Source organism: Leptodactylus fuscus, chromosome 1, assembly GCF_031893055.1.
Source record: "Leptodactylus fuscus isolate aLepFus1 chromosome 1, aLepFus1.hap2, whole genome shotgun sequence".
Lineage (NCBI taxonomy): Eukaryota > Metazoa > Chordata > Amphibia > Anura > Leptodactylidae > Leptodactylus > Leptodactylus fuscus.
The window spans coordinates 332,320,571-332,341,667 of NC_134265.1; the positions used below are offsets into that span (position 1 = coordinate 332,320,571).

General features: G+C 43.4%; 1 protein-coding gene across 1 annotated transcript; it reads right to left on the bottom strand.

Moving 5' to 3' along the window:
* Nucleotides 1–1,096: 1,096 nt before the first annotated feature.
* Nucleotides 1,097–15,585, bottom strand: LOC142196160 (NELL2-interacting cell ontogeny regulator 1-like). Its single transcript, XM_075266387.1, has 4 exons — nucleotides 15,405–15,585; nucleotides 6,534–6,684; nucleotides 5,337–5,425; nucleotides 1,097–1,416 (listed from the first exon to the last, which is right to left on the bottom strand). Exons 2-4 carry the CDS (start codon nucleotides 6,655–6,657, stop codon nucleotides 1,345–1,347), a joined length of 285 nt encoding a protein of 94 aa, XP_075122488.1. The 5' UTR covers nucleotides 6,658–6,684; nucleotides 15,405–15,585; the 3' UTR covers nucleotides 1,097–1,344.
* Between the last annotated feature and the right edge of the window lie 5,512 nt (nucleotides 15,586–21,097).

Below are 21,097 nucleotides of genomic sequence, written 5' to 3' on the forward strand. Positions count from 1 at the left end.
TAGATAGGTTAGGGTCACCAGAACCATCATATCACCCCAGCCCCACAGATAGATAGGTTAGTGTCACCAGAACCAGCTTATCAACCTAGCCCTGTAGATAGATGTCAGAAGAAAGAAGGATTCGACATGTAAGATATCAACTTGCTCTATATTTTGCTCTCATGAAAAGTAAGCTGTCCCCAGAGGTGTCTGACAGCGACTTACTACCTTCCCCCCATTTAGTGCATATGCATACTTAGTCCAATGACCCTGAAAAGCCAATATATATATGCAGGAGGCTGGACATGTACCACTATATAAGTATACCCTTTTGGTGTCATAATAGCTCGTCATGGGTCTGGCAGAATTACACGCCAAACATATCATACTACTCTTTGTGGCCTCAGTAGAGAGTGCGAACTACCCTCCATATGGGATGGGACTGAGTTCAAAAGTGAACCCTGTTTAACATGGCATAAGGCAGAGTTGCAACTCAAAGCTACGAGGCTCCAATGCCAAATATATAATGGGTCCGCCACATACCAAGGGCTATCTATAAGACTGGTTGTTCCTTTTGCTGTAGGGAGTCATTGCTGCCTCTGAACTCCCGATGGCTACACCCCTAGAATAAGGAAGACTCAATGGGAGGAATTTATCAACCCATACATACCAATTGTTGTCATAGATGGGTGCATTTGTGGCCTATCTTTGGAGAGTGGCTCTTTCTTGAGTCAAAGATGGGCCACATCAACCATTCTTTGTGAAAGATGATGGAACGGGTTGGAGATCAAGGCTGGCCGGGATGAGGACGCCTTGGCCCAACAAATTTTATGAATGTTCTAACCTAATATAGACTCCCATTCTGGTGCCTGATTTACTAAGGGGACGGAACCTCTTAAAAAATTCCTCCCATTGACTCCAATTTTTTGGATGTTTTTGTATTGGGGCAAATGCCCCTTGAGACATATAAATAAAGAGATAATATGGTAGTGTTGAGTCATTCTCCCAATGGCTGTAGGAAAATAAATTTATTTTGGTATGGATAAACGCGGCGTGATATTGATGACAATGTTCATTATTTCAATAAAAGGAAAAAAAATACCCCCAAAAAAATGAATACAATAAAAAAAAAATCCTGTGATCTTTATTGAGAATTCCTCCCAGCCATAGTGCCTCCTCGCACACATGCACGGATCAGTGTCAGGATGGATTGGTCGTGTATATTCATAACTCATGAGATGGGCTGCGTGTTTAACACTTAGGCTGCCAGAGGGAGCTGGTCCACACTGCAAAGCAATGCATTGCCAGACCCGAACCAGCAGCAGAAGAGTTAAGGGGGATGTCCTTATGAAATGTCGCTCATCTTCAGCTCAGTCCCTCCATAGATATGCAGTCACACAGGGTTCTCCGCTCCACCTTGAGAAGTAGTGTCTCCGTCTTAAAAAATAAAAGAGACAAAGAAGAAAAACATCATGAAAGGTCTAGAATGGAAAGGAATAATATTGCAGATAAGGATCGTTTTTAGGGGCGGCCAATTGGTCATTGGTTCAAGGTCATTCAATGCCATTTCCTACAGGACCTCTAGGGGGCGTTCACACTACCGTCTGTGTCCGACAGGTAGTGTCCGCTCCTAGTGTCCGTTCAAAATCTGGCACAGACATTAGGAGCGGACACTAGCTGTGTCCGTGACACTTGTCAGTTATTTAAATGGCGATCGGGTGCGTTCTTTTGCACTCCATGCCCTTCCTTCACTGTCCGCATGTAAAGATGTCCGACTTTTCAAGCGGACAGAAAAACCCTACATGTCGGGTTTTTCTGTCCGCTTGAAAAGTCTACATAGACCTCTATTGTGAGGGGCGGATTATGATGTGGATTCCGCGCCAAAATCTGACCCCTATTGTCCCGTGATCAATTTTAGAAAGGTAGATAACCCCTTTAATATTTCCCCCTAATTTCCAACACAGTTTAATGCCCCCCACAATATATTGACCCCCATTAGTGTCCTCATACAGTATAATGGCCCCATCATTACCTCCATAAAATATAATGGCCCATATCAGTGTCCACATACAGTGTAATAGCTCATCACTGCCCTCACAGAATATAATGGCCCCCATTAGGGTTCCCCATACAGTATAATGGCTCCCATCACTACCCTTTACAATGCAATGGCTCCCTTTAATTGCCCCACAGACACAGGTGAGTATTAGTGCAGTATTCGTCTTTCTGCTCCCCGGCCCCAAGCCTTCTCAGCTACGAGCACACTGCTGTGATATGTCATGTGGACCCAGAGCAGGAAGGAGCAGGTGGGCCATGGAGCAAAGAGATCGGTACTGAGATGACACTTACCTCTCGCTTCCCACAGCTTGTAGGTCACAGACCTAATATGGCCTACGGCTTACAAATTGGAAAGTGTTAGGGCAGGAAGTCTATGGCTTCCTTCTCTACCAGCTCTAGTGGTATTATAAAACACCCGGGTCAGAAGAACAGGATGCATCCAACCCCTGGGGATATTGTATGGCGGTATTATTTACTTATTATATGTTAGTATTATTTGGACACTGAATGACAGTATGATGCAGACATCACTGCAGCGGTGATGTGTATACACTGTATACTATACAGTATTAGGACACCTCCCTGCTGCAGCCATGTAAACAGATGAAAAAAGAATTATTGCTCAAAGCAACTAATCTAAATGGTATGTGTACACTAATAAGTAGAATAAACAAGAAAAAACACTACACTAAAAATTAACTTTAAATGGTCAATTGAAAAGATAAAGCGCCAAAGATAAATGAAATGTTCCTTTTAATAAAACTTCAGTGTATTGTGGATAATAACAGGTCATTCCACTGCAGTAGTGTCCCCAAATAACAGACTCCTACTATAAGGTGATGATGTGTGTGTGTGTGAAAAAGAAAAGAAAGGGTCTGAATCACACTGGAACGGTTGTGTATCGTTCCCGAAAACCTTAACGATATAAATGAGCTATTATGAATCTTGCCTTAAAGGGGTTGTCCCATCACAAGGATCCTATCTATACTGTTTGTTAATGTCAATGTAAGACTTTTCCTAAATACATTACTTCAGCAAAACTGCTTTGTTTGGCCGTTATATTACTTTATTCATTTATTCATCAATACAGACCCGGCATCTGCTGTAATAGAGAGGCGGATGCCGGGGAGTGTAGACGCCGGTACAGGTGAAGCCAGCAGCGGCAGGAGTGATGCTGATATTCCGGAGGGGAGGGGGGGGGGTGGAGGGCAGAGGAGCGGAATAGCAGCATCGCTCCTGCCACTGCTGGCTTCACCTGTACCGGCGTCTACACTCCCCGGCATCCGCCTCTCTATTACAGCGGATGCCGGGTCTGTATTACATTGTGAAGGCTGTACGTCCGATGCCTAGTGCATCAGCGGTGCACACGCAGGGCCAGCGGCATAGAAGCGACGACTTCTCGCCGCTGGCTTTGCATATGTAACCCCGCCCACCAATGATGCAACAAAGCGGTGAGTATGCGACGTGGGAATACCCCTTTAAGTTAAAATCTTGCCATCTGTGGGCTGAACCTTAAAGTTGTTGCAGATTTATGATGGACAAAATCTACATAGCCCTCAAAAGTAAGTAGGATAATTACAGCGCACCATCATAGCCGACCGGGCGATGCCACATTATGCTCGTGACTACGCAACCTTGAATTATGTTCTAACAATATTTATACTGCACCTCTGATGAAGCTGATCATTTAGATCAGCAGAAACGCATTAGGTGGTGGATTTTGGACTGACCAGCAGCCAGTTGTATGTTCGTGTGTATGTGGTTACGCTATTCAGTAAACATCCATGCAGTAGTTAGTAAAATTCCCCAGTCGGCTCCTTAGCTTTCTGTGGGTGATGTTTGACTGTGTGTTAGGGCTCATTCACATCTGCGCCCGGTCTCCGTTCTGCAGGTTTCCGTTTCCTGCACAAAACAGAGGCAGGAGACGGAAACCTGCAGGACTGTTTCATATCCATTCATTTGAATGGGTTTGAAAGATGTCCGGCCGTGAGCGGCGGTGAGCGTTTTATGCTCTCCACTGCAAAACCGGTTTTTTAAAACCGGACACAGTTGGACATGCAGGACTCTGTGTCCGGTTTTAAAAAACCGGTTTCGCGGCGGAGAGCATAAAACGCTCACCGGCGCTCACGGCTGGACCTGGTCTTACAGGTTTCCGTATTCTGCATGCAGAAGATGGAAACCTGAAAACGGAATCTGGACGCTAGTGTGAACCTAGCGTCAGCTGTAATCATCCTACTTACTTTTGAGGGCTATGTAGATTTTCTCCATCATAAATCTGCAACAACTTTATTACAACTGGGGGCTGAACCTTAAATAAAGTACAGGGTCTGGGAATCTTTATTTGGGTTTTGTTTCATCAATGATACCAGCCTATGGCAAGATTTTAACTTAAGGCAAGATTCATAATAGCTCATTTATATTGTTAAGGTTTTCAGGAACAATATACAAACCGTTCCAGTGCGATTCAGACCCTTTCTTTTCTTTGTCACACACACATCATCACCTTATAGTATGAGTCTGTTATTTGGGGATACTACTGCAGTGGAATGACCTGTTATTATCCATAATACACTGAAGTTTTATTAAAAGGAACGTTTCACTTATCTTTGACGCTTTATCCTTTAAATTGACCATTAAAAGTTAATTTTTAGTGTAGTATTTTTTCTTGTTTATTCTCATGTAAACAGATGTCAGCAGGGAAGCCTAGAATTCATTGCTGGAAGCGGGGAGCTGGGGTGGATTGACTAAATATAGGTGTAGGCTTTATTTTACATCCATCCCTGCACATTTTTATTTAGAGTTTGCGCAATCCCCTTTAATTTGGATATTTGTTAATAATCATATGTGTTTTATAACAGCCACATAGGCCATAGTAGCAATAATCTGGAGATGGTCATTGAGGTCTATGAGAGACTGCTATGTGCAAGAAGAGATAGGGAGTATGTGTCTCCTATTGTGAGTGGTGGACCCTGTGTTATCTACATATATATATATGTTACCTGTCATTCTAATCCTGCCTATAATGATAATGAGGTCAAAGAAATCTCCAACATTACAGGAAGGGTCAGTCTATTATTAGGCTTAGCAGCCACAGAGAAAACTGCAGTATTTTTATAAATTTATGAAAAATATCCACCAAAAAAAAAAAAAAAATCTTCAAAAAAATGTAACAAAAAAACATTGAATTCTAAAAAATTTTTTTGGTTGACACAATCCCTTTAAGCTCAGTAGAATAAATGGATTCTAAATGTCAGTGCACACAATAGTCATAGGTTTTCTTTTTGTCAAATGTCACGTACCCGGGAGTCCAGGTTGTATGCTGTCTTTTTGAGGTCTTGCAAAGCTCTCTGCATAAATTCAAAGGCATGGCAATCCACACAGGGGCGACCTGGAAAAAATGAATTTTAAGACAATTTTTTTTAGTTATTTACACGGGCAAGTGTTATATATGTGTACAGATTATGCAAAGGACAATATGAAATAAGACGGGGCAACTGGGCTCCTCTGTATAGAGGCCTGTGACAAAGGCCCAACCTACCACATGCTGTGTATAACACTGCTGTCTTTCAGGCCCTATAGACATAAGGACCTGGATGCTGTTGCTATTTCAGCACCCCCTATAGCTACATCCCTACATGCATACATTCACCAGTACAAATTCTTCAGTAGCAGTCTATTATTAGGCTTAAGGGTCAAAGTGAAAACTGCAGTATTTTAGGATTATATATATATATATATATATATATATATATATATATATATATATATATGTTTAAAAAGCCACCAAATATATTTTTACAAAAAAACAATTATTCAAAAAATAGGTAATTTTTGGGTGGCACAATCCCTTTAAGCCCATAAGAATAAATGAATTATAGATCCGCATCAAATGTAAAATAACAGAATGCCCAGCAGATGAGAGAAATAGGTGAACACAATTTATATTGATAGCTCCTTAAAGGGAGTCTGTCACCAGAACTCAGAATATCAAGCCAGCCCTGATGATTCAGGTAAGCATAACCTATCTATCTGCAGGGCTGGGGTGATATGCTGGTTCTTGTGACCCTAACCTATCTATCTGCAGGCTGTGGTTGATATGTTCGGTTCTGGTGAGACTAACCTATCTATCTGCAGGGCTGGGTTCTGGTGACAGACTCCCTTTAAGGGAACCCCCTCAGGTTACCCATACACATGAGATATCTGTCGACTGGCCAAGCAGTACATATACTGAACAGGATAGGGAAGAAATACTCTTCTAGACTTCTCTGGTAGCATCTTAACTCTCCAAGAAAAACTGAAATCCAGATCAATCTCAACATCTGGAGGCAAGGTGCTAGGACTCTATGCAATGGTGAGCTGAACCCACTAAAATAGGAAGATTCAGCTGAAACTTTTTCAAAAAAGTTGCTTAAATAAAGAATAAAGAACATGTATGAAATAAATAAATGCATGAAGACAATGATAGAGATGTAGCTGACACAGATAGGTGTACGTACTTTCGGGTGGTATGGTGGTGCCCGCCAGCTCCTCTGCTAGGACAAGCTTGTTGAACGGCAGCCCTATCGTTATCATCAAAAGGAACAGGGCATAGATCCTGGCTGTTGTGTTTCTATACGACATTGCGTGTTATCTGTGTTCCTAGTCCCCCTGCAATGAAACAGAACAATTTATCTTGTTAAACAGCGAGAGCAAGCGAATAAACACAGCTGCCACCTCTACAAAGCATGCGATTAATAATAAAATGGCTGCCCGGACTCCATTAATAATGTATCTCACCGTAGTTTGTAAGATCATAGGCTGTGGCGGCAAATACATGAAAGCCTATGCTAAAATATTTCATTTTCTATGTAGGTCAGCTGTGGATATTACTAGAAAGAATGTTTGGTTAATCCGGGTTCTATAGAGAGTCTTGGGAATAACAGAGTGGATTAATATCTTAAAGGGAAACTCTCCAGGCATAAATGGAAGTTCTCCTTACCTGTTCCCGTACGTCTACCTAGGTTAAAGCCTGGGGTGTAAATACTTATGATGTGTCACCAGATGGGGTGTGTGTCACTTTAAGAGTTGATAGACCCTGTTAGTATTACAGGAAGAGTTGTGGGTACCAACATGGGCCCATGCAGCGCTCAGAGGGCATTCACGACGTGGCTATGGCAGCACTTTCGGTCTCCCTCTCCTGATATCTGGGGGACTCGGTGTTTGGGATCCCAGTGATCAGACACTTATCCCCTTTCCTTTGGATAGGGGATAAGTATCCATACTCTGGGGTCTAAAGAGACCCCAGAGAATATCAGTTTGACTTCCGGATCGTTTTGAACTAGTTTGACCCAAAATAAATAAGGGACCCCGAGTCACCCAAACCTGAAATGAGTCTTGGGGGGGTTCACCTTTCTCCATTTGTTGCCATTTTGTTGGGCTTGTTCATGAAAATTTTCAGGCAAAGTTATGACCACATCCCTCTTGTCACATTGCACCAAACGTGCCGGCAATACCTTCTTTTCCAATGTGACCAAAACATAAGGTATCAAAAGTGACTGTTTCAATGGCGGCGCAGGAGATTTGCCAGTATTCTGGATGTCCATGAGGTCACCCTTTTATTTGGGAGCCTGTAGGTCCGGGAAAGCTGGCAAGTACGGGTACATCACACATAAAATTGCAGCATCAGTATGACAATGTACATGTCTTTTGTAGTGCTCAATTTCCGCCTGTAACCATTAAGTGTACTGTACCACTAAGGGTATGTTCACACAATGGAATTTTCTCAAGGATTTCAATGCATATTCCTTACCAAATTCCAGGTGATAATCACATCAATCACACCAGGGACACCAATGACTGAAGCAGATCCCACACTGATTGAACGCATTACCGATCCACGGCATAGAAAATTGTAAATCTGCTGCAGAAATCACAGTGATGCCGATGGATTTCTGCTGTCGACTCTGCAGCTGATAGTTCAGCAAAAAAAAAACCCAATTGTGTGAACATAACCCAAGTATGACCCGTAACCATCAAGCGCCCTGCGCCACTAAGTGTATTCTGAAACCATCAAGTGTATCATGCCACTGATCAAGAAAATAAATAAGAGGTCTGGGAGCGACCCCTTATGTCACTCACTGCCAGTGGGAATTTACAAAAATAATTAAGCAAAAAATCTGATGGTTTTGAATAGAAGAAGGAAGATCCTATATCTTTAAGAATTTGTGGTGATGCTGTTTTTAATTTTCCATGTCATTATCTATATGTGAACCAATCCTAAAAGATCTTCCAACTCTAACACTGCAACACTAAGTCTAAGACTAAGGCCCCAGGTTGCAGAACAAAAGCGCTGCGGGAAAAACAGCAGCAGCAACGCTTCGCAGATTTATCTGCATCACTTTTCACAGAAAGACCACAGAGGTTTCCTCTGCAGACTTTCTGCTTCCATTATACCTATAGGGAAATCGGCAGAGTTTCTGCAGGTATAATTGACATACTGTTTTGGATATCGCAGTATGTCTGCTGCGCATATTTTTCCGCTGTTTGTGGATGGGATTTGCTAGAAACCGCAGGGTTTACCTGACCTGAAATAGTCTGTCACTTTCTGTTTCATAACAGTGCTCTCAATTCCTGTGCACTCCATAGCAGCTGCAGGACTACCTAGTATAACAATGCCCTCAATTCCTGTGCACTCCATAGCAGCTGCAGGACTACCTAGTATAACAATGCCCTCGATTCCTGTGCACCCTATAGCAGCTGCAGGACTACCTAGTATAACAATGCCCTCGATTCCTGTGCACCCAATAGCAGCTGCAGGACTACCTAGTATAACAATTCCCTCGATTCCTGTGCACCCAATAGCAGCTGCAGTACTACCTAGTATAACAATGCCCTCAATTCCTGTGCACCCCATAGCAGCTGCAGGACTACCTAGTATAACAATGCCCTTGATTCCTGTGTGCCCCATAGCAGCTGCAGGACTACCTAGTATAACAATGCCCTCAATTTCTGTACCCCATAGCAGCTGCAGGACTACCTAGTATAACAATGCCCTCAATTCCTGTGCACTCCATAGCAGCTGCAGGACTACCTAGTATAACAATGCCCTCAATTCCTGTGCACTCCATAGCAGCTGCAGGACTACCTAGTATAACAATGCCCTCGATTCCTGTGCACCCCATAGCAGCTGCAGGACTACCTAGTATAACAATGTCCTCGATTCCTGTGCACCCCATAGCAGTTTCAGGACTACCTAGTATAACAATGCCCTCGATTCCTGTGCACCCCATAGCAGCTGCAGGACTACCTAGTATAACAATGCCCTCAATTCCTGTACACTCCATAGCAGTTGCAGGACTACCTAATATAAAAATGCTCTCGATTCCTGTGCACCCCATAGCAGCAGCAGGGCTACTAAGCATAACAATGCCCTCAAGTCCTATGCACCCCATAGCAGCTGCAGGACTACCTAGTATAACAATGCCCTCGATTCCTGTGCACCCCATAGCAGCTGCAGTACTACTTAGTATAACAATGCCCTTGATTTTTTTAGAGCTTCATAGCTGCTGTAGGGCTACCTATCATAACAATGCCCCGATTCCTGGGCACCCCATAGCAGCTTCAGAGCTACGTATCATAACAATGCTCTCGATTCCTGGGCCTATAAATATGTTTTCTACATAGTTTAGAAGTTTCGCTGCAGATGCTTAATCCTTTAAATTTCTAAGAAAGTCTGTTTCAAATCAGATTGAAGATCAAAGTGTGTGCAGTGAAATTAATTAATTCTGAAAATCCTACAAATCTGGCACCAACCCCCGACTCAGTGCAGAATGTAGAAGCGGAGACTGAGCGCCGATAACTAATTAGAAGATGGCGCTGATAACAATAAGAGGATTAATTCATATTATATTGTATGGGGCGACATCGTCTCTGTCTTTACCTCGCCTGTTTTTCTTGCTGACATTTCCATGTAAGATCTTGTATTTTTGTATTTCTGAATGTAATCTTTATTGTTACATAAAAATTTGTGTTTAATTTGAATTTTTTTTTTTTAGCAGTGCCATAAAGTTACTGCAAGTCTGTTGCTATTACAACTTCCATCTGGCCCATAAGCCAAGGAGACCCACAGATCCCCCTAAACTTCTTAGCACCTGTAAACATCACTATCAAAGAATTTGCTGTAGGGATGAAGTGGGGGCGGGGCCCACAAGACTTTACGCCACTGCTAATATGATGTTTCACGGTAATTTTTAACTTTTATATGTATTCTAGGGAAAGGGAGTGAATTGAACTTTTAATTCTTTTTTAATATTCTTTTTTTATTGCATTTATTAGACCCCCTAGTGGTTTGGTCAGTGCAGTACACCGGCATCCAGTCGCGGCATTCCGCTCCGGATTAGGCCCAAATGAATGGGCCTAGTCAGGAGGGAGGTGTTGCAAGGCGGATGTCTGTGGCTGATTTATCCACCTGAAAAAAGGGCATGCTCGCGGAAAAAGGAAATGACCGGCTCCCATTGATTTCAATGGAAGGCGTTTTTTTGACCAGGATTTTGATGCGGATTCCATGTCAAAATCCTGACCAAAAAACCCCGTCTGAACCCAGCCTGAGTTTTGTCCTGCTTGCGGTCTCAGCCCCCATTGTATTAGTAAAGGGTTTGCCTGGTCATAAGTCAACTTCCGAAAAGCACGCTACTGCTCCATTCATTTATGTGGGAGCAGCGGAGATGGTAGAGTACTGTATCTGAGCTAACTCTGACAGTCCCATAGAAATGAATGGAGCAGCAGCACCTGTGTAGGGGGCTCTGAGGAGTATATTATACTGTGTGGAGGGCTCTGAGGAGTATATTATACTGTGTGTGGGGCTCTGAGGAGTGTATTATACTGTGTGTGGGGCTCTGAGGAGTATATTATATTGTGTGTGGGGGACTCTGAGGAGTGTATTATACTGTGTGGAGGGCTGTGAGGAGTATATTATACTGTGGGGGGATTTTGAGGAGTAAATTATACTGTGGGGGCTCTGAGAAGTATATTATACTGTGTGTGGAGGCTCTGAGTAGTATATAATACTGTTGGGGCTCTGAGGAGTATATTATACTGTGGGGGCTCTGAGGAGTATATTATACTGTAAGGAAGGGCACTGAGGAGTATATTATAATGTGTGGGGGACTCTGAGGAGTATATTATACTGTGGGGGCTCTGAGGAGTATATTATACTGTGGCTGGCTATGAGGAGTATATTATACTGTTTTGGGGGCTCTGAGGTGTATATTACACTGTGTGGGGGGCGCTGAGGAGTACATTATACTGTGTGTGGGACTCTGAGGAGTATATTATACTGTGTGGAGGCTCTGAGTATATTATACTGTGTGGGGGCTCTGAGGAGTATATTATACTGTGTGGGGGACTCTGAGGAGTATATTATACTGTGTGGAGGCTCTGAGTATATTATACTGTGTGGGGGGCTCTGAGGAGTATATTATACTGTGTGGGGGGCTCTGGGGAGTATATTATACTGTGTGGGGGCTCTGAGGAGTATATTATACTGTGTGGAGGCTCTGAGGAGTATATTATACTGTGTGGAGGCTCTGAGTATATTATACTGTGTGGGGGGCTCTGAGGAGTATATTATACTGTGTGGGGGGGCTCTGGGGAGTATATTATACTGTGTGGGGGCTCTGGGGAGTATATTATACTGTGTGGGGGCTCTGAGGAGTATATTATACTGTGTGGAGGCTCTGAGGAGTATATTATACTGTGTGGAGGCTCTGAGTATATTATACTGTGTGGGGGGCTCTGAGGAGTATATTATACTGTGTGGGGGGGCTCTGGGGAGTATATTATACTGTGTGGGGGCTCTGAGGAGTATATTATACTGTGTGGAGGCTCTGAGGAGTATATTATACTGTGTGGAGGCTCTGAGTATATTATACTGTGTGGGGGGCTCTGAGGAGTATATTATACTGTGTGGGGGGCTCTGGGGAGTATATTATACTGTGTGGGGGCTCTGAGGAGTATATTATACTGTGTGGAGGCTCTGAGGAGTATATTATACTGTGTGGAGGCTCTGAGTATATTATACTGTGTGGGGGACTCTGAGGAGTATATTATACTGTGTGGAGGCTCTGAGTATATTATACTGTGTGGAGGCTCTGAGTATATTATACTGTGTGGGGGGCTCTGAGGAGTATATTATACTGTGTGGGGGGCTCTGAGGAGTATATTATACTGTGTGGGGGCTCTGAGGAGTATATTATACTGTGTGGAGGCTCTGAGTATATTATACTGTGTGGGGGGCTCTGAGGAGTATATTATACTGTGTGGGGGGCTCTGGGGAGTATATTATACTGTGTGGGGGCTCTGAGGAGTATATTATACTGTGTGGAGGCTCTGAGGAGTATATTATACTGTGTGGAGGCTCTGAGTATATTATACTGTGTGGGGGGCTCTGAGGAGTATATTATACTGTGTGGGGGGGCTCTGGGGAGTATATTATACTGTGTGGGGGCTCTGAGGAGTATATTATACTGTGTGGAGGCTCTGAGGAGTATATTATACTGTGTGGAGGCTCTGAGTATATTATACTGTGTGGGGGACTCTGAGGAGTATATTATACTGTGTGGAGGCTCTGAGTATATTATACTGTGTGGAGGCTCTGAGTATATTATACTGTGTGGGGGGCTCTGAGGAGTATATTATACTGTGTGGGGGGCTCTGAGGAGTATATTATACTGTGTGGGGGCTCTGAGGAGTATATTATACTGTGTGGAGGCTCTGAGTATATTATACTGTGTGGGGGACTCTGAGGAGTATATTATACTGTGTGGAGGCTCTGAGTATATTATACTGTGTGGGGGGCTCTGAGGAGTATATTATACTGTGTGGGGGGCTCTGAGGAGTATATTATACTGTGTGGAGGCTCTGAGTATATTATACTGTGTGTGGGGCTCTGAGGAGTATATTATACTGTGTGGGGGCTCTGATGAGTATATTACACTGTGTGGGAGCTCTAAAGAGCATATTATACTGTGTGGGGCCATTGTTTGGTGCTATGGGGAGCTTTTTATACCTTGTGGGGCTATTTTCATGAGACAAAAGGTATTACAATCAGGTGAGCCTGACCTATCTGACTGTGTCGCTGGTTTAATATTCTTTGCCCTGGTGATAAACTCCCTTTAAGTTACAGTGACGCAGGAGATTTGGAGCTCTATGTGAGAAAAAAATTTTTTTTAGGATCTGACAGCCATAAAGCTGTATCAAGAAATATATTAATCTTATATACTTTATAAATATTTTAAAAACAAGAAAGATATTCACTTTAACAATGGTGCAATAGTAATGAGTTATTCAGACTCTCGATACCTACATGCCATATCTATATGGTACAGTTATAACATGCAGCAGGTTACAGACACTGTAGATCTGGATGAAACTGTGGGATTAATGATAGGTAAGTTAAAAGGTAAGTGATGAGTTAAAAAATGAATATGATAGGTAGACAGATATACAGACATAGATAGATATGCAATAGATATCACATGGATAATAGGGATCGTTCACATCTGCGGCCGGGCACTCTGTACTTAGGTTTCCGTTTCCTGCCTAAAACACAGGCAGGATACGGAAACCTGCAAGAGTCTCTCTCACCCATTCATTTGAATGGGTGAGAGAGATGTCCGGCCGTGCGCGGCGGTGAGCGTTTTAGGCTCTCTGCTGCGAAACCGGGTTTTATAATCCGGACACAGAGTCGGACATGCAGTACTCTGTGTCCGGATAAAAAAATCCGGTTTCGCGGCGGAGAGCCTAAAACGCTCACCGCCGCGCACGGCCGGACCCGGTCTATGGTTTCCGTCTTCTGGCATGCAGAAGACGGAAACCATAGAACGGAGACCCCAAACGCAGGTGTGAACCCAGCGTCAGATAATGAGATAGATAGGGAAAACATACAAACTCCGTGCAGATGTTGCCCTAGGTCAGATTCAAACCAGTACTGCAAAACTAGGTAGAAGATAGATAGATAGATAGATAGGCGATAGATAGTTGAGATAAGAGAGATGGAGATAGACAGATATGAATATTTTTCAGCAATATAGTGCTAACATAGTCTGGTTCATGATATAAATAAGATGGGTTGATCTACAGAGACAATACAGAGTAATAAATCAATAATTAATCACACAATAGAAGATAGATAGATAGATAGATAGATAGATAGATAGATAGATAGGAGAGATAGATAGATAGATAGATAGATAGATAGATAGATAGATAGATAGATAGATAGATAGATAGGAGATAGATAGATGATAGATAGATAGATAGATAGATAGATAGATAGATAGGCGATAGATAGTTGAGATAAGAGAGATGGAGATAGACAGATATGAATATTTTTCAGCAATATAGCGCTAACATAGTCTGGTTCATGATATAAATAAGATGGGTTGATCTACAGAGACAATACAGAGTAATAAATCAATAATTAATCACACAATAGAAGATAGATAGATAGATAGATAGATAGATAGATAGATAGATAGATAGATAGATAGATAGGAGAGATAGATAGATAGGATAGATAGATAGATGATAGATAGATAGAAGATAGATAGCTAGATAGATAGATAGATAGATAGATAGATAGATAGATAGATAGATAGATAGATAGAGGAATATCTTAATAAATGCTTTTGCTCCAGATAACGGCACCTCTTGTACTAATCTTACAGCTCCGCTAAGCAAACAAACATGGCAATCTGTAAAGCTTTACACTGCGGGCATAGATAAATAGCATGCAGTCATTCTGCTCATTACTTTTTAATGAAGTGGAATGTAACCCATAATCCATCCCGGCAAAAAAAATCTCCTAAAGTGCCCCGTACCCACTGCAGAAAACACTGAGCCCGCTGTCTGCAGTGAGTGCTGAGCCTTCGGTCAACGCAAAGCACCGCTCATTAACCCCGTAGTGACTGGCAGGGCCTAAACCATAACAATGACCTACATAATTCCCCTTTAAGTCTAATCAAGGTGAAAATAAATGACATTGAATAAAGAGCTGAGTTTGTTACATGGAGCGGTGCTGAGTTTACCATGAGAATATATCTTTGCCATAGGATTGGCAACAAACCAGCAATGTACCTTAAGGATAATATGTGACGAATTCAGCTCTGCTACATTCATCTATATATGTATCTAGGTTATTAATTGCATCATCATCATCATCATCCCCTTTGTTTGCACGTAACGTCAGCTCAGGTGGATAGTGATATGACAATTCCCTATAGAGATAGTAGACGCCTATGCTGTGCTATAAGGTGTGGTCATGCATATCCCAGTGCAATGTGATATATGTCATACGTGCAGCGATGGATGGCGGTCGGCATGCATTGTACCTTTCCCCTGTTTTTCTTTTGTCTTCTGGGTATCAGATATGGCTGCTCCGATCTGCTAGCAGCTCTGCATTTGTCAGCGAGTGCTGTGTGCGCAGCGAATTAGGGAATGCTTGTTACCATGGCGAGCCGTCATAGCAACCGAGCAGTCTCCGAAACGGTACTCCTAAGACAAGTGACATGATGAAGGGTAAGGGGTGGTGGGGGTTGTAAACGTATACTCAAGAATTACATATGTTTCTTGTAAGACGGACGGAAGAAAAGAGATGAACATCTGATCCGCAACGCCGCGTCGTGCCGCAAGCTGTCGCAGGATTGTGGCGTTATATTGGGGATCTAATGGTGTCATCGCACTCTGTGACATTTGGGGTTCACAAATAAGTAGTTAAGGGGTCATTTTCCCTAATAATATAAGGTCTGACTTGTATCTAAAATCACTGATACCCGTTGCCACCAGTAGGGGGCAGTAAGTGCACCCCTGTTGGACCACATTCCTATTGGTGGATAGCTATTCTGCCCTACCCCTTACAAGTACACCTCCCTATACAATACACGGTTATGCGGTTCCTCCAAAATCGGCCCTAGAACACACTTTCCAAACTCTCCGAGAGGCTCCCACAAAAAAGGGATGAACTCCAGGGCCACCGGGGTCACCAATCACTGCCAAAAAGGAGGTTTGGTGCCCATATAACAAGAAAGGGGCATGGTGTTATAATAAGTTGGCATTGTAATGTCCAGAAGAGATGTGCATAACATTTTTTGTGGCATATGATATCATCAAATATCAGATAAGTGTTGAGTCTGACCGCCAACACCTCCACCGATCAGCTATTTGTGAGTGCTGCTGCCTCTTCATTACCAAGCATAGCGCCACACATTCTGTAGTGGCTGTGTCTGGTATTACACAATGTAACTCTGTCCTTTTTACATGAAAGGGACTGAGCCACAGAAGCATACCCGGTGGCTATGAAATGTTTGACACTGACTAGTAAATAATGAGAAAGTGACAGCCTGGGTCATCACAATTAAAGGATTTCTCCAGAATTACAAAAACATGGATAATTTCTCCAGAAAACAGCACCACACCTGTCCATGGATTGTGTCTGGTATTGCAGCTCACCTCCGTTCAAGGGAACACACACATGCAACCTATGGAGGAGTGTGTCATTGGTTTTGGAAGAAAGCGGCCATGTTTTTCAAATTCTGGACATACCCTTTAAAGGGATCCTATCATTAAAACTCATTTTTTCTGCCTAACACGTAGGAATAGCCTTAAGAAAGGCTATTCTTCTCCTACCTTTAGATGTCTTCTCCGCGCTGCCGTTCAGTATATAATCTGGTTTTCGTCGATATGCAAATGAGTTCTCTCGCAGCACTGGGGGCGGGCCCCAGCACTCAAACAGCACTGGGGGGCGTCCCCAATACTGAGAGAGAACTCTCCAGCACCTCCATTTTCTTCAGGAACGGGTCTTCTTCGCGTCTTCTTCCGGAGGTTGGCTTCAAACTTCTAGGCCTCAGGCCTAGGTCAAAGCCGACTGCGCATGCCTGCCGGCCACAAGAAAATGGCCACTTACACAGTATTGTAAGCGGCCATTTTCTTGTGGCCAGCAGGCATGCGCAGTCGGCTGCTCAAGGCCTAGAAGTTTGAAGCCATCGCCGGAAGAAGACGTGAAGAAGACCTGTTCCTGAAGAAGATGGAGGCGGTGCTGGAGAATTCTCTCGCAGCATTGGGGACGCCCCCATTGCTGTTTGAGCGCTGGGGCCCGCCCCCAGTGCTGCGAAAGAACTCATTTGCATATCGACGAAAACCGGATTATATACCGAACGGCGGCGTGGAGAAGACATCTAAAGGTAGGAGACGAATAGCCTTTCTTAAGGCTATTCCGACGTGTTAGGTAGAAACAAATTTGTTTTAATGATAGGATCCTTTTAAAGTCGTGGAAACCACTATAGAGTTTGTTCATGCTCTGGAATTTAGAAGACTGCCTCAAATTCCTCTCCAGATTCCGCCGTGTGACATAACCCAAGGGCGATACTCATCAACGGGGCAGAGCAATACACTATAGATAGCCACCTATAGGCTATCTATATCTGAGCCTTCTCGTCCATACACATGCATGCTTGGCTAAGCCAAGGGTGTATGTATTCTGAAGTGGGGCAGAGGAGTAAGTTCCCGCCAGTCTTTTCTATTGGAGACCAAAAGGATTGGGCATGTTGAAATCCAACTGTCTGATACTTATTTCCTACAACATCTTTTGTATATAACAGATGGTTGGCCAGTCTCCTATATGAATTTGGCCAACCATAATGTGTGCGTCTGGCTTTTGGTTTACAAATATATATATATCCTGCAGAGGGCGCCTCTTTATTGATAAAAAAAATAAGAGTATTTCATCATAGGGTAATTTTGTCCTACCCATTTTTCACTAGAAGAATGGGCTGGAGGTGAGTCCATGCATCCACCATCACCAGCAGGGGGCCCTAATGCTGAAATAACAGCAGGAAATCGCATTACACAATATTAGGCCCTCGGTGTATGGCAGCATTATTCTCCATAGCTTTACAATTTGCCCTTCTCGTGCTCTCACTATCTGTTGTCACCTCGGTGCCAGTCATCAGATAAATGTCAGCTGTCACCCATCACCGCCAGAATACGGAATAGGTCGCTGAGTCACAGGAAAGCTGTACAATCTCTTCCAAGTTACATAAGATCCTGACATCAGGCGAAGAGAATACTGAAGAGGAAGGATATCATGCAAAAGCTGAATATATACAGCATGATAAACTATACACACGTGGACAAAATTGTTGGTCGCCCTCGTTTTATGAAAGAAAACCCCACAATGGTCACAGAAATAACTGGAATCTGACAAAAGTAATAAATAAAAATTCTATGAAAATGGACAAATGGAAGTCAGACATTGCTTTCCGCTTCAACAGAATTTTTTTAATAATAAAACTCATGACATCGGCCTGGACAGAAATGACAGTTCCCGTAACTTAATATTTTGTTGCACAACCTTTTGATGCAATCGCTGCGATCACACGATTCCCGTAACTGTCAATGAGACGTCTGACCTCTCAGCAGGTAGACCACTCAGGCCACCTCAGAATAGTCCAATATTTTCCTCTTGTCCATTCTTGGGTGTTTTTAGCTGTGTGTTTTGGGTCATTATCCTGTTGCAAGACCCATGACCTGCGACTGAGACCAAGCTTTCTGACACTGGGCAGCACATTTCTCTCTAGAATCCCTTGATAGTCTTGAGATTTCATTGTACCCTGCACAGATTCAAGACACCCTGTGCCAGATACAGCAAAGCAGCCCCAGAACATAACAGAGCCTCCTCCATGTTTCACAGTAGGGACAGTGTTCTTTTCAAGACATGCTTCATTTTTCCGTCTGTGAACATAGAGCTGATGTGCCTTGCCCAAAAGTTCGATTTTGTACCTGTGCAGAGTGTGCACCTTTATTGGCTGAGGGTTGTATTTGAGCACTGTGTGACTGCATTATATGGACACTATATAGTACACTGGAAGGGGCAGATATTATAGAGTACTGCAAAGGGAACCAACCGACCTAAAGCCATTTCTGGCGCTCTATGGGCCCCTCTTCTTTGACATCATAAATAATATGGAAAATTATGAGCTCTAGGACTCCGGACAATCCCTTTAAACTTGGAAACCATTATTTTGTGCCACAATGGCTTTTCTTACTACTATCACTTTATCACTTTAAAAGCTGGAGTGAGCAGCACAGAGCAGAGTGTAATGATATGCAGCTTATTATTCACACATCATTGATTGTGGAGGCCCATTATCCTATTAATATTATAAATGTGAAATGTTTGTGAGTTTGGATGTTTGGCGGTCAATCACGCAAAAACCGCTCCACCGATTTGGCTGAAATTTTCCACAAACATAGTCACTACACTCGATTGCGCAATAGGCTACTTTTTATCACAATAGCGCACATACGTTTTTCCCAGGACCCCCACAAAACCCAAACTCACATCACTATCTCTGCAATCTCATACACTTTGGACCATAGCAAGCCACAAAATTCATATTACCCCCTACAGCAGAGGTCAGCAACCCCTGGCACACATGCCAAGAGTGGCACTCCTGCCATATTTCACTGGCACGCCAGCAGCACAGGACCTGCAAGAGTTAAATGAAGTCTCTGCTAGAGCTGAGGCATAAGGACGCTCCCCTTTGAGAGGGGTGCAGGAAACCCAGGGGGTGGAGCTTAATCGCTCAAGTCTCTGCCTGCCTGCTATAAGGAAAATGTTTGTTTTGGTACCGTGTTAGCCAGTGGTTATAAAATATAAAAAACAAAAAAACTTTGCAAGTCTTCAGTAGGTGATACCTTTTTTAATGGCTAACTCATAATGATGACAGAATATGACGTTTCGAAGCTTCCTCTGAGCTTCTTCTTCAGATATAACTGTAATGTCAGGACGTATGGCTGCATTGTTAGAACATGGAGGCTTGCTGCAATCATCCCAATCCAGCAGGGGGAGCCAGTTCTCAGCTAGAGACAATAGAGTGACCTGGGAAAGTAGAAGCTGGGGGCACAGGAAGTGGAGGACTCACAGTGTTTCCAGGGGAAGAAGACTACAGTGCTGGAGAGCAGAAGCAGTGTCTGCCAACAGAAAGCAAGAGTGCTGTCATATAGTGACCAGAGCCAAGCAGAACAGCCCAGTGAAACACAGCAGTGCTGAAGCAAACACTGAAGAAGGAGAGCAACACAGAGCAGTGCAAGTAACTGTAGTGCAGAGCACATGTGATAGAAGTGCAGAAAAGACACAGGAGTGTGCAGCCAGCTTCCCCACTGCAATAAGGAGAAAGGTACTACCTTGGAAAGAGACAGAGCATGAGCCCCAGAGGAATCCAGTGCCCTCCAGCAGGATCAGTAAGCAAAGCCCATTGAGAGACTGTAACAAGTGACACAGTGCCACTAAAGCTGTAGCCATACCCCTCCTTTACATACCCAAGTTCTTATAGAGACTATGTCCCTCCAGTATATGATTTACCTGTTGCAATAGTTCAAGAGCCTGTTGCTGTGTTCAAGAATCATAACAAGTAAAGCCGTTCCTGTTTTATTCCGTTGTCTGAGTGAGTTTGTTGCCAGTCACCTGCACCTCTTACACGTGGCGTCACAAACAGGATGGAAACAAATATGGTGACAGAAGGGGCAACATCCTCAGTGAGTGGGACACAGCCTATGATTCCAGTGGGGGCGCTACTGAGCCATCTGCCCAAGTTTAATGGATCTAATGTGTTACTAGAGGACTGGAAAGAGAGGCTGGAGGGAGCTGCACGTCTATGTAATATTGCCTCACATCTGAAAGCAGAGCTTGCCTTGAACACATTAGAAGGGGAAGCCAGAAAGACAGTACTGCTGCAGCCGGCGAGGTCAAGACAGACGTTTGAACAGATCTCAAGCATCCTGGAAGATGTATATGGGGATACGACATCTGAAGCTATGCTGAGGAAGAGATTCTTCACCAGATACCAGGGGGAAGATGAAACACTACCCCAATATGCAAATGGCTTGCAAGAGCTTATGGCCAAATTACAAAGAAAAGAAGAACAGGCAGTCACATCCATCACTAATGCAGAAGTGGTCCTGCGAGAGCAGTTTCTCCTTGGCCTGAGGAGCCAGCCATTACGGAGGATCCTACGTGAGAGATTCA

Excerpts from the sequence above, each read along its gene's own strand:
- LOC142196160 (XM_075266387.1), bottom strand. The coding sequence starts at position 6,657 with ATGTCGTATAGAAACACAACAGCCAGGATCTATGCCCTGTTCCTTTTG. Across the intron at positions 5,426-6,533 it reads CACCACCATACCACCCGAAA|GTCGCCCCTGTGTGGATTGC; the intron begins GTACGTACACCT and ends CATTTTTTCCAG. Across the intron at positions 1,417-5,336 it reads CATACAACCTGGACTCCCGG|ACGGAGACACTACTTCTCAA; the intron begins GTACGTGACATT and ends TTATTTTTTAAG.